The sequence below is a fragment of the Candoia aspera genome, chromosome 3, assembly GCF_035149785.1.
Source record: "Candoia aspera isolate rCanAsp1 chromosome 3, rCanAsp1.hap2, whole genome shotgun sequence".
In the NCBI taxonomy this organism is placed as follows: Eukaryota; Metazoa; Chordata; class Lepidosauria; order Squamata; family Boidae; genus Candoia; species Candoia aspera.
Window position 1 is genome coordinate 203,027,830 of NC_086155.1, and position 11,470 is coordinate 203,039,299.

At 41.1% G+C, this 11,470-nt stretch overlaps 1 protein-coding gene across 1 annotated transcript; it reads right to left on the reverse strand.

Moving 5' to 3' along the window:
• Nucleotides 1-10,368: 10,368 nt before the first annotated feature.
• On the reverse strand, nucleotides 10,369-11,220 carry LOC134494741 (mas-related G-protein coupled receptor member A2-like). Its single transcript, XM_063299988.1, has one exon. The coding sequence runs from the start codon at nucleotides 11,218-11,220 to the stop codon at nucleotides 10,369-10,371; it is 852 nt and encodes a 283-aa protein (XP_063156058.1).
• Between the last annotated feature and the right edge of the window lie 250 nt (nucleotides 11,221-11,470).

An 11,470-nucleotide genomic window follows, 5' to 3' on the forward strand; every position in this document is an offset into this window, starting at 1 on the left:
CATTGAGACATGATGTCAAAGACTATGTTGCTTCTTGTCCTGTCTGTGCCATGTCAAAACGGAAGGGGGGTAAACTGCAAGGCTTGCTGCAGCCAGTGGCCAGTTCCTCCCATCCTTGGGAGGAGATCTCCATGGATTTTATTGTCGATTTGCCTCCTAGTCAGAGAAAGACTGTGATTTGGATGGTGAAGGACTACTTTTCTAAACAAGCCCATTTCATTTCCTGTGCCTCCATTCCTTCTGCTCAGCAATTAGCCCGCCTCTTCCTAGTCCACATCTACAGGATTCACGGGAGCCCCTCCCGCTTGGTCACAGACTGCGGGACACAGTTTACTTCCCAGTTTTGGAGGGCATTTTTAAAGCTGGTGGGCACCAAACAGGCGTTGTCCACTGCGTCACATCCAGAGACTGACGGATCTACAGAGGCTGTTAATTCGACCCTTGAACAATTTTTGCGAGCATTTGTTAACTATCAGCAGGACAATTGGGTTGATCTGCTGTTCGCTGAAGTGGCTTACAACAACGCTGTCCACCAGAGCACAGGACACACCCCGTTCTGTACTGTTTTTGGATGGGATTTTGTGCCCATTCCTGATTTGCCTCAGCTCACTACACCGCCCTGTTCTGCTTCGGATTGGGCTGCGCACCTGGCCAATTCCTGGCCAGTAATTCAACAAGCGTTGGCAGATGCCCAGTCCGCCTATAAACTGCATGCTGATAAGAGACGAGCTCTTCAACCTGCCTTTAAAGTCGGTGATAAGGTCTACCTTTCCACCAAGTTCATTAAGTCTCCTCAACCCTCGAAGAAATTAGCTCCTAAATTCATTGGTCCTTTTCCCATTGTGGGAGTCATAAACCCTGTCATGTTTAAATTGGATTTGCCACACAATCTTAGACGTTTATAACCTGTTTTTCATTGCAGCTTGCTCAAGCCTGTCAACCACTCCGATCACTGGCATCTCCAACCTACACCTCCTGCGCCGATTATGATTGACGGACAACAACATTTTGAGGTGAAGGAGGTCCTGGATTCTCGTCGGCTTCATGGCACTTTGCAGTACCTAATTCGATGGAAACATTTCCCCCACCCTGAGTGGGTGGCTGCCCACGATGTTAAATCTCCTGTTTTAGTTAGATGCTTTTATGTTGCTTATCCGATGAAACCTGCTCCTTAGTATTTTTGGGGGGGCGGTATGTCATGTTCACCATTCCAATGTTCCTGGTACATCATAACATTTTGCATGTCATTTACCTGATACATGTTTGATCTGGGAAGGGAGGAGGATTCCATCTCAGGGAGTCGTTATCTGTTGGCTGCTGGTTTGGAATGTGTTTGGGTTATCTCATTGTGTTCAAGGTTACTTTCCCAGGATCAGTAGAAAATGGTTACCAGCACCTGGGGGCGGGGGGTTTGCTACGGCTGGGTGAGGGGAGGGATTACGTTTTGAGCCGAGGGTTTTTAGTTTGTATTTGGTGCGCTTTTACTCATTCTCAGCTTTCTCTGTATTTGCATACTATTCTTACAATAAATCAGATATCAATAAGTACCTGCTTGTGAGTCTGTTAGGATAGGCAATCATTACAGTCATACTTCTGAGCATTGCCTAGTTGCCTGGTATATTACTCGTAAGTATTTCAACCTATGGTTTTCATCCGGCTTTATGATGTGTTGCCACCTGGAATACAGAAAAAATGTTTCCATGTTATCTGAATAACTTGGCAAATTCTTGGTCAAACAAAATTAAATTAATAAATTTGGCAAAAAAAAAAAATAGCATGGCTATAAGCCACCAAAGAAATCAATAAGATGGGATGGGTTCATGCTGCCTAATGGGCAAAATCCTTCCCCCATCCTAGCTTTCGAAAAATGCAGCAGTGTCTACATGGTGTGATCAAAAAGATCAAGATGATGGTCACAACGTCTGATCAAAGTTCTAACTGTTTTTTATGTATGTCTCTTTTATTTATGTAGAATTTTTTTTTCTACCATACACAATGGTAAAATACAGTGTGGAGCTTTGCAGCCTGAAAACAAAACAGTAAAATTAGCAGCCAGGTTCCCACTCAGCAGTAAAAATAAATTTCCACATCTATTCAGATAAAAGGAGTTTCAAAATCATCATCTGTCAGTTCCAGAATCAAGTGGAGAAAAACACTATAATTTATTTAAACTTGGGACTTATATAAATGTGAAAAAGGAATTTAATCTGGCATACATTTTAATCATTTGTTTTATCCGATGTATGAATTGACACTCTGCTATCATTCAGAATTTGTGGTTTTTCAAATTGAACAATGAAGGATTGCAATTTCAAAAAAAAACTGCAGTTGAAATCTATGAATATTAGAGGAAAATAGAGAGAGGTTTTCATTACAATGATCCTGGTGCCCACTAGATGGTCGAAGAGGTCTTGTTGCAGCCACCTTTTGGTCATCTGGAGTGTTGCAATGAATCAGGTTCTAACCAAGAGCTGATGGAGTCCAGGGGGTTCTCATGAAGTCTAGTTGTTTCTGGTGGAGCAGGGGATAGAGCTGTGTCCCCAGGAGATAAGTAGAAAATAGCTGGATGGGCATACATTGGGGGTTGGGAGGCGGGGAGATGGAACCATGCATCATGATGATATTGTGCAAATGACTTGATTATCTAACTTGTACCACTGACTCAAATTACAGGGTCATGCCATTTGCAAGGTGATATCATGCCATGTATGATGACATCATTCCGAATTCATCATGGCTTCTAACAGATGCTCAAGAGCCTTTAACAGTTATGACAACTCATTCTAAGGTGTTATTTTACCAGGGGACTCTTACAAAGAAGCTTAAAATCCAGGAGCTCCTGGCTAAATTGCAAATTCAGACATCACTATTTTTTTTTTCAAAATAAAAAATAAATTGTGGTTATTTTCATCACGAGCACAGCAGTTTGCTTCCTTCCTTCTCATCTAGATAGAGTGCAGTGTTTCGAGCACGTTCATCACCACCACACTTGTTTTTCTTCAACCAGTAATCTTTGAAAGGAAACTTTAATCAAAGGTCTTTTTGAAATGGAAAGTCTATTAGAACCACCTGCAGCTTCTCTGTCTGCCACCACAGGAAGATCTTCCAAAAGGAAAAAGAAGGAAAGGAACCTTCCAAATTATTAAATTCTTTCCTGCCACACCTTTAAAGGCAACAACCTATGTCATATTTCTCCCTTCCACAAACACAGGAGAGAAAATTGATCTTTTTTTGAAATCATTCTGCTTATTCTCCTTATCTTCTCTAGTTATCTCTTTAGTTAAACCTCTAATACATCATAATTAACAACTTATGTTTCATAATGCAATGCTTCAGTGACTCTGACCTGCAGAGACCAGTGTCACTTATTTATAAAATCTTATTCTTTCCCCATTCCCCCAGTGAGGATGGGCATATGCCCTGCCTCATTTTTTCTTCACAATAACCAAGAATGATAGATTAGGCTGTGTTATGGTGACTAGCCCAAAATCATCTATATTGTTTGCACAAAATATGGAGTGGCAAGCTAACAGTGAGTTGTGCTTTCTAGTCACAAATCCACACAGTTGTGTGAACTCTGTAGTAAGTGTTGGGAGAAGAAAGATAACCCCAACAAACTCTGTTCTTGTAGCTTCCAGAGAAAGGTTGGGTGGCTTACATAAAATAGACTGAACAGTTGACACTAATTAGGAGTTATGGAATGCTGAGTGAGACCAGAAGAAGACTCATTAAAATGTTTGAGTGCCTTTAGAACAAGAGTGTTGAAGGAGAACAGCATCATCAGACACCTGATCAGATGATCTTAAAGTTCAGCCAGGGTTGAAGAAGATGGAAGACAACACAGTCAAAGGTATACCTGTCAGAGAATTGAGCATTGCTTCAGCCTGAGAGCAGTTGACACAATAGTAAGCCTTTTGCTCAAACCTAGGGTAGTAAATAGAAGTAGTGATAAGAATGAGGGACCTGTGAAGGTATACACATTAGGAACACAGTTGAGGAATTAGAGGTTGTGAGAACCTTAGGAGTGAGCAACCATGTGATTCAAGAATTCACCAAATTGCAGATAAGGAGAATTGAAAGTAGTTATGTTAGTGTCTTGGATAACTGATTTAGGTAAGTGAAGGAAAAAAGTAAGAAAGTTTCCATGGATCGAAATCCTGAAGAGAAAAACAGTTCAGAAGGATTGGGACATGAGGGGCCTAGCCACTGCAGCTAGTGGGGCTACAGAAGAGCAACTTTCAGACCCTTTCCCCTTTGTTGGAAAATCTCCATATTTCCAGACCTATGTGATTTGGGATTCTCATTCCTGTTTTGCCCTGCGACTTGAACCTTCAGCTACAACCCTGTACTGCATTATGTGGGTGCTAAGCTCTGGACCACTGGACTCCTCTGCTTTTAAATGAGTGTTATCTTCAGGGAAGTGTTCTGGCTAAAAGTCAAGAACTCACTTTCTCTGAATACCTCCTGGCTGTTGATTTACAGCCTCTCAGACCAAGCATTATTTCTGCCTCTCAAGTTAACTGATTTATAACCCCACCATTAAACCAGTTGTAAACTTGCTACTCATACAACTTGTTATTACCTGCCCTAGTGCAGGACAGCAGAGAAGCTCTTAAACTCATTTTGGGGGAAAACTGGCAGGCTGCAAGGAGCATGTGGTTCAGGAAAAGTCATCCCGAGAGGATGATAGTGTCCCTTTTCAGAAAGTGGACCGTGTAGTTCTAGGAAATGATGACCGTCAGTCAAGAAATGAACAAGAGGCAAGGGCGTGGTAGACAGCATGCTTTGAAAAATACAAAAGGAAGACTGGGCATAGGTGTCCTTTGCAAATACCAGAAGCCTTTGAGTCTAAATGCGTGGGTGGGAGTGCTTGATGTTAGAAATATACATAGATATACAGCAGCAATAGTGGCTTCTTCTGGGTGGGTCAGAAAAGTCAGGATGGTAGTCACAGCACTGCAATTGAAGCCCTGCCCCTTTGTACATGCATGCAATGTCAAGGCATTCACATCCTCAGGGCTTTAATCATACCATCATCACTGTCATCTTGACTTTTGTGGTCCCCACCCCCATGCAGTTTTGCCTTTAATATCATTCCCTCAAGTGAGCAGTCTGGCTTTATTTCCTGGAGGATGGACTGGTTTGGTATTAAAGGCAAAACGGAAATACTTTGGCCACACAATGAGAAGACAGGACACCCTGGAGAAGATGCTGATGCTAGGGAGAGTGGAAGGCAAAAGGAAGAGGGGCCGACCAAGGGCAAGATGGATGGATGATATTCTAGAGGTGACGGACTCGTCCCTGGGGGAGCTGGGGGTGTTGACGACCAACAGGAAGCTCTGGCGTGGGCTGGTCCACGAAGTCACAAAGAGTCGGAAGCGACTAAATGAATAAACAACAAAAACACCCCCATGCAGATGCCATCAAGTAACAAGCATTTCAGAAACCTGGATAATTGGTAATAACCAATAGGATATAATTCTCTCTGTTCCTTTTCAGAAAAGAAAGGGAAGGGTGCACAGGAAAAAGAGTTGTCCTGGATCAAATAGGGCATCAGGGCATTTGTTCCATTTGTAAATTTCACCAAAAGGTGAAATTTACAAATGGGACAAATTATTCTATCAACCTGGGTGCTGATATTAATTCCCCTAAATAAGATAATTCTTTACCCTCCTGACCAGGAAGCTAAAGCTGACCTATAGATAGAAAGCTATATTACAGAGGAAGATGAAAAAGAAACAGTAATAGTAACAGATTACTTCACTCACCCTCACATAGATGGAGAAAATATGTCTTCTATATACAAGGAGACCACATTTTTGGACACTTTAAATCAGCCTTTCTCAACCTTTCGACTCTGGAGGAACCCTTGAAAAAATTTGGCCTCGGGGAACTCCTGCACGTTCAGGCTCAAATATAGGCTGGAAGTTACACCATTATTATATTTGTTTCATGGGTAGACCTATAGATGTGCATTAACAGTGTTCTTAAACTGAAAATAAAGGATGAAACTTACCTCTTTAATGTGAAGTTGCCCAAATTTGAAATAATTTTTTTAAAATAAATTGTGATCTCCCAGGGAACCCCTAAGGGACCTCTTGTGGAACCCTAGGGTTCCACAGAACGCTGGTTGAAAAACCATGCTTTAAATTATTGTGGCCTGGATCAGCTAGTCAAGAAACCATCAAAGGGAGGATTACAAGGATGGAGACATGGGAGACCCAGAAGACACCACATATTTGCAGTTACATTTAGACTTGGATGTTCTGGAACGAAGAAAAAGCTGGTAGTTTCAAAAGGAAGTCATGCAGCTCTACATTCTGCTGGTGTAGCAACTGCAAGGATTCTAAGTTATTGCTAGAGCTAGATGGGACAAGACACTGCAAAAAAACTCCTGATTATTTTTGCTTCTATTACTGCCAGAATCAGCCACTATTATCTGCATATCACAAGGCTTGTCACCAATAAGATAATGTATAGCCATTTGCTGCCCAGAACTAAATTTAGGAACAAGCACCAAGGAGTCAATTTAGCAACTTAATCAGTTGTGAAGCATTGGCAGGGTACTTTTTCTCCCCTTAACCTTTTCTTTTTAAATGACAAATACCTCTCTTAATAGGGAAAGAGTAGGAGGAAGTGGATCACAGAAGACAGAGGAGGTAACATTCCAGAAATCTGTTAAACCAGATGATTTTAGAAGATGGGCTGGTAAGATCTACAAGAGGATAGCAACTAGTTCCTGGCACTATAATCATTATATCATTCCTTCTCCTCCATATTATCAATGAGGGAAACCCCAAGTGATATGGATCCATCCAACTCTCTTGTCATCTTGAGATCTGGAGAACTGAGGGTCAAACTGAGGGTTGAACACCGATTAGAACAAGGTAATGGAAGGACCCAACAGGGTATGGGTCCTTCTTACTTCTGGCAGGATAAACTTTATGTGCAATCATCAGTGTTGTAGGCTGCAGTACTCCCCAGATAGGAACAAAACTACACCTCATTCTACTTTTTCAGTTGTGGGCAGCATTGCACAATCTCATGTGAGTGACAGAGGGACAACCAACGATACGCTAGAAAAAAATCAGATGGTTAAAATATTGCAAGATCTCTTGAAAAAGCACCAGAATCTCATGAAATGTTGGCACCCTCACTTGAAATTGCATGAAAGCTCATACAGGGACTTTGAGAGTTCATGAGATTTTGAGGTTTTGCAAGATTTTGGCATATTATTATTGTTTAATTTTGGAGTTTTGTGGGTACTATCAAGTGGTGTTGCTGGGCATGGGTCAGGTGGCTGACTTATTGACTGTAACTTGATTTGGAGAATCTGTCTTCTAGATAGGAATGTGATATGGAAGATGAGTTAGGTGAAACTTGAGGAATATATGGATATGGACTGTGTAGAGATCTGAAAAAGCAAAAGGTGATACAGATCAGGTGTGAATGTGCACATAGCACCTGTTGAGAAGACCTGAAAGCAACTGGGTCCTTTTCCTGAATTCCTGCAACAGTCCTCTGTAGCAGGTATATGGTACTTATGTATGGTTTGAGGAGTTCCCAGGTGGTGCTATGTGCTTACTCAACTGCTTTCCAAATCACATTTTACCCATTGAATCCAGCTCTACAGTCCAAACAGGAAAATCGGGTCAATCAAAAATACTTAGAACCCCTTGTAATCTTCCAGCTTGATGTGAGAAGGTCAACAACTGGCACAGAAAGAGGATTGGGGACAAAATGTCCATATAAGCACTTACATGCATCTCTCCTTTTCTCTCATGCAAAAAGGATATGCACCTGCATACAGCTTTGGAAATTACTGCAAAAGAGTGTTGAGATGGGATAAGATTTAGCCAGGTGAAATATGTGGGGGCCTAGAGAAGCCCCCTTTTAGTCTGCCCCCCCCCCTGCGAGCTATGGGACACCTGGCCCCTTATGTATCAGATAACCTTGTTTGACTTTCTCAGGACAGTACAAACAGGCCCATACTGATGAGTTTTTGATGTGGATGTGGACTTGGGCTGACTTTATAAAGTCTTTTGGGGAGTATAATTTTTGTTACTTTATTGTTTTTATGTGTATTATGAACCACCATAAGTTTGTTGAAGTTGAGAGGCATAGACCGACAGCCCCGCCAGGTAGACAAGGTCAGGAAATCCACTCCATGGGAAGGCTAAAACTTATTATATTGATATTGGTACTTCCTCCTTTTTCTTCTACCCCTGTGACTTAGGGATGTTCCTGAGCTTCTTCCAAGTGTTGTCTGGATGTCTGGATGTCCTCTCCCTCACATGCATACATGCATGCAAACATACAGTACTCAATAGAGTTTCACAAATGTTTCAAAATAAATATTTAAAACAATGGTGCCTTCTTTCAGGTTTCCATGACTACTTTGGAAGCTGTTCCCAGCTGTCTCCATATATGTGTATTGGGGCCATCTGGCTCATAGGATTTGCAAAGGCCTACTAATCAACCTTCATCTCAAGACTTTGAGCAACAGGTAGGAATGGTGACCAAGAGTTTCAAAAGGGAATGTGAAGTGATTCAGGCTTCATGGCTTACTGTAACTAATGTCCCATATTTCTGCTGTTACTGCCTTTGGAAACCAAAGCAAAATAACTTCTTCATTTCATTTACATCATCTTCCTGGGAGACGGAAGGAAGGAAGGAAGGAAGGAAGGAAGGAAGGAAGGAAGGAAGGAAGGAAGGAAGGGACTTTGCAATTTAGGATTCCAGAAAAACATTACAGTGAGTGCAAGATCCAACACCTAGCCAAACTTTGCTGATCTTGGTTAAGTTAATTAGGTTTGGAAAAACTGAAAAGGAAAACACACTGACTTTAATTGGACTTAGCCTTAAACTGTTATTGTGGTCATAAATCACTCTTTCCTGTTATGCAATAGTCCAGAATAATCATGCCTGGTACTATTCATACCTAATATTATATTATATGAAAGGAAGAATATATCCTCCCATTCTCCAATAATTTACCTTTAAAATTAGAAAAAAAAAAGTCTTATATTCACTTAGAATACAATCATGGAAATGTGTGTGTGTGTGGTGGGGGCTGGCATAATCTTCCTTTGGGGGTACATAAAAAAATAAAGTTGTAAATTCAGGATCATCTTCATTTCAAGTAAATTTACCATTAACTTCTTCACTACTTATTTCTTCTGGCCAAACATTTATTTGCCAGTGGTCAGAAGGATAATTGATTTTTCTTACTTAACTCTACATTCTTTTTCCAGTCCAGGCCAAGCAAATCCACACTTTAAGCATTATCATCATCTCCTTATCTTTCCACCAATCTCATTTCGAAGGGTAATTGCATGAGCAAGATGCACTGAAAGTCAAAACCTCAAAACCTCCCAAAGATAATCTTCCACCACAAATCCTTTAAAACTAAGGTCGCTTCAAGTTGAACTCCTCTGGGGGATTATATGGAAACAGTCATGCAGAAGTGGTAGCTTTTGCCTTTTCTTTTTCCAGGAAGTTTTTTTTTTTTTGCAACTTTTAGATCAGCCAAGAACTCCAGTCTTCCTGGATGGTTGCACACCCAAGCACTGGTCAGGGCCAAGCCTACTTTGTTACATCAGGCAAATTCAGTTAGGGTGCTGCCACCTTCATGGGGATCCCAAAGAGCCAATTTTATTGCTCTTGGGTATACTTAGAGATAAGCACCCAACTGTCATTTTCTAAAGACAAGGGACACATTAAATAAGCATTAGAGCATTTCAAAGTTGCAATATTTACAGAGTAGCAAGCAGGGGTTCTTCCATTTCACCAAAGCTGGACTGCAACTTCATGCTGACCCCCACATTCAATATTCAGAGCTGCTGAGAAATTGAACCCATGGCTCACTGTGAAACTTCATGGACATAGTAGAGACCTTTGGTTTAAAATGATTTGAGGTTATGTGATGAGTTTTCATAATGTTTATCCATCTGTACAGCTACTGGTGATTTGAACAGTTCCCTCCCACCCCCCACTGACAAATATAAATATTTTGTTTCCAACCTTCACACCCTGGAACTTCCTTATCCTTTTTGGGTTTCCTGTAAGTAATTTGTGATGTTATTCATATTTCATCTTAGGTGGAGAAAGGGATCCCCCCCCCCTATTTGAGATCAATTTTAGAAGCTTGCACATTTACAAAACCAATCCTCTTACCTTTCAGGAACATTTTTAAATGGGTGAAACATTGATGTGAAAGGTGGTAGTTTACGGGTATAAGCTTTATTCAATTGGGCATTGATTCAACACTTATGATTTTATTATCCAACATAGACTTGCTTGTGTTTGTTCACAAAAGAAAGCCAACCAAACAAAACACATTCTCACATAAGTATTGGATTCAGTTGCTTACATTTCTTCTTTTGTTGCCCAGTATGATGAAAGTCTCAGTGGTTTAACAGATTTATCCTTCCTGAAATGCAATTTTTTACTTCTGGCATCAGGAAAAAGTACTTTTCCAATAAGAATATAAAATGCAGGGTTGATGGTGCTGCTCATGGAAGTGAGCACAAATGCTAATATTGAGATGAGGGCAAAATGGTTATTTGGGGTAAGAAACAAACGTATGGGTCCCCAAGTGACCAGGGAGAACAGGATTCCCAGTACAATTTCTAGAGGGACTTTCCCTTGCTGGTGCAGGTTGCACCAAACCCTCATAATCAGGGTTTGGTTGGAGATGACCATAAGTGGAATGAAAGTCATCAAGGAGACAACAATGATTGTGTGGGTGTCAATCCCCAGGTTGAAGAAGAATAGAAGCTGACAGGTGAGAGGCCAGAGAAGGACAGACAAAACGGCAGATATAATAGAAGGCAGATAGGTTGATTGGTGGAACTTATGCCAACTGGGAGAAAGAAGGGCAAAACACCAATCCACCCCAATGGACATGAAAAAATGAGTATGATAACACTGCATGACTAGAAATAGGTATGCCAGTGGTAGCAGCAATTTAACAAGGGCATCGCTTGAGTTCTCCCAAAGATAATTACTGAATGCTAATAGACAGATGCTGCACAAAAATATGAGGACCCCAAAATTACCAATGGCTAAATTCCAAATGCAGGCAGTCCACAAATTCCCCTTGAAGTGGAATAGAAGAAAAAAGAAGAGCATTAGGTTTCCCAAAAGCCCAGCTGTGAAGATGGAGACCATGAACCCAGCAAGAATGTGATCTCTTAACAAACACGCTAAGAAGTCCATTATGCAGTCACATTCGATGCTAAGAGAGTCTGAACCATTCAAGGGAAGAGTTGGAAAGAAGGTTGCATTCAGGTCAGTCTTATTAAAAGTGCCACTTCTGAAATGTTGCTTTTTCCCAAACTCGTTCTTGTCATCTGTGGGAAGATGTAAGTCTTCCTAAAGAGAGAGGTAGAGAGGTGGAAAAAAGGAAATCAGAGTTGGATGGGAATGGAGAATGGCTGAATGAGAGAATTAATTGTTCCACTGTCAT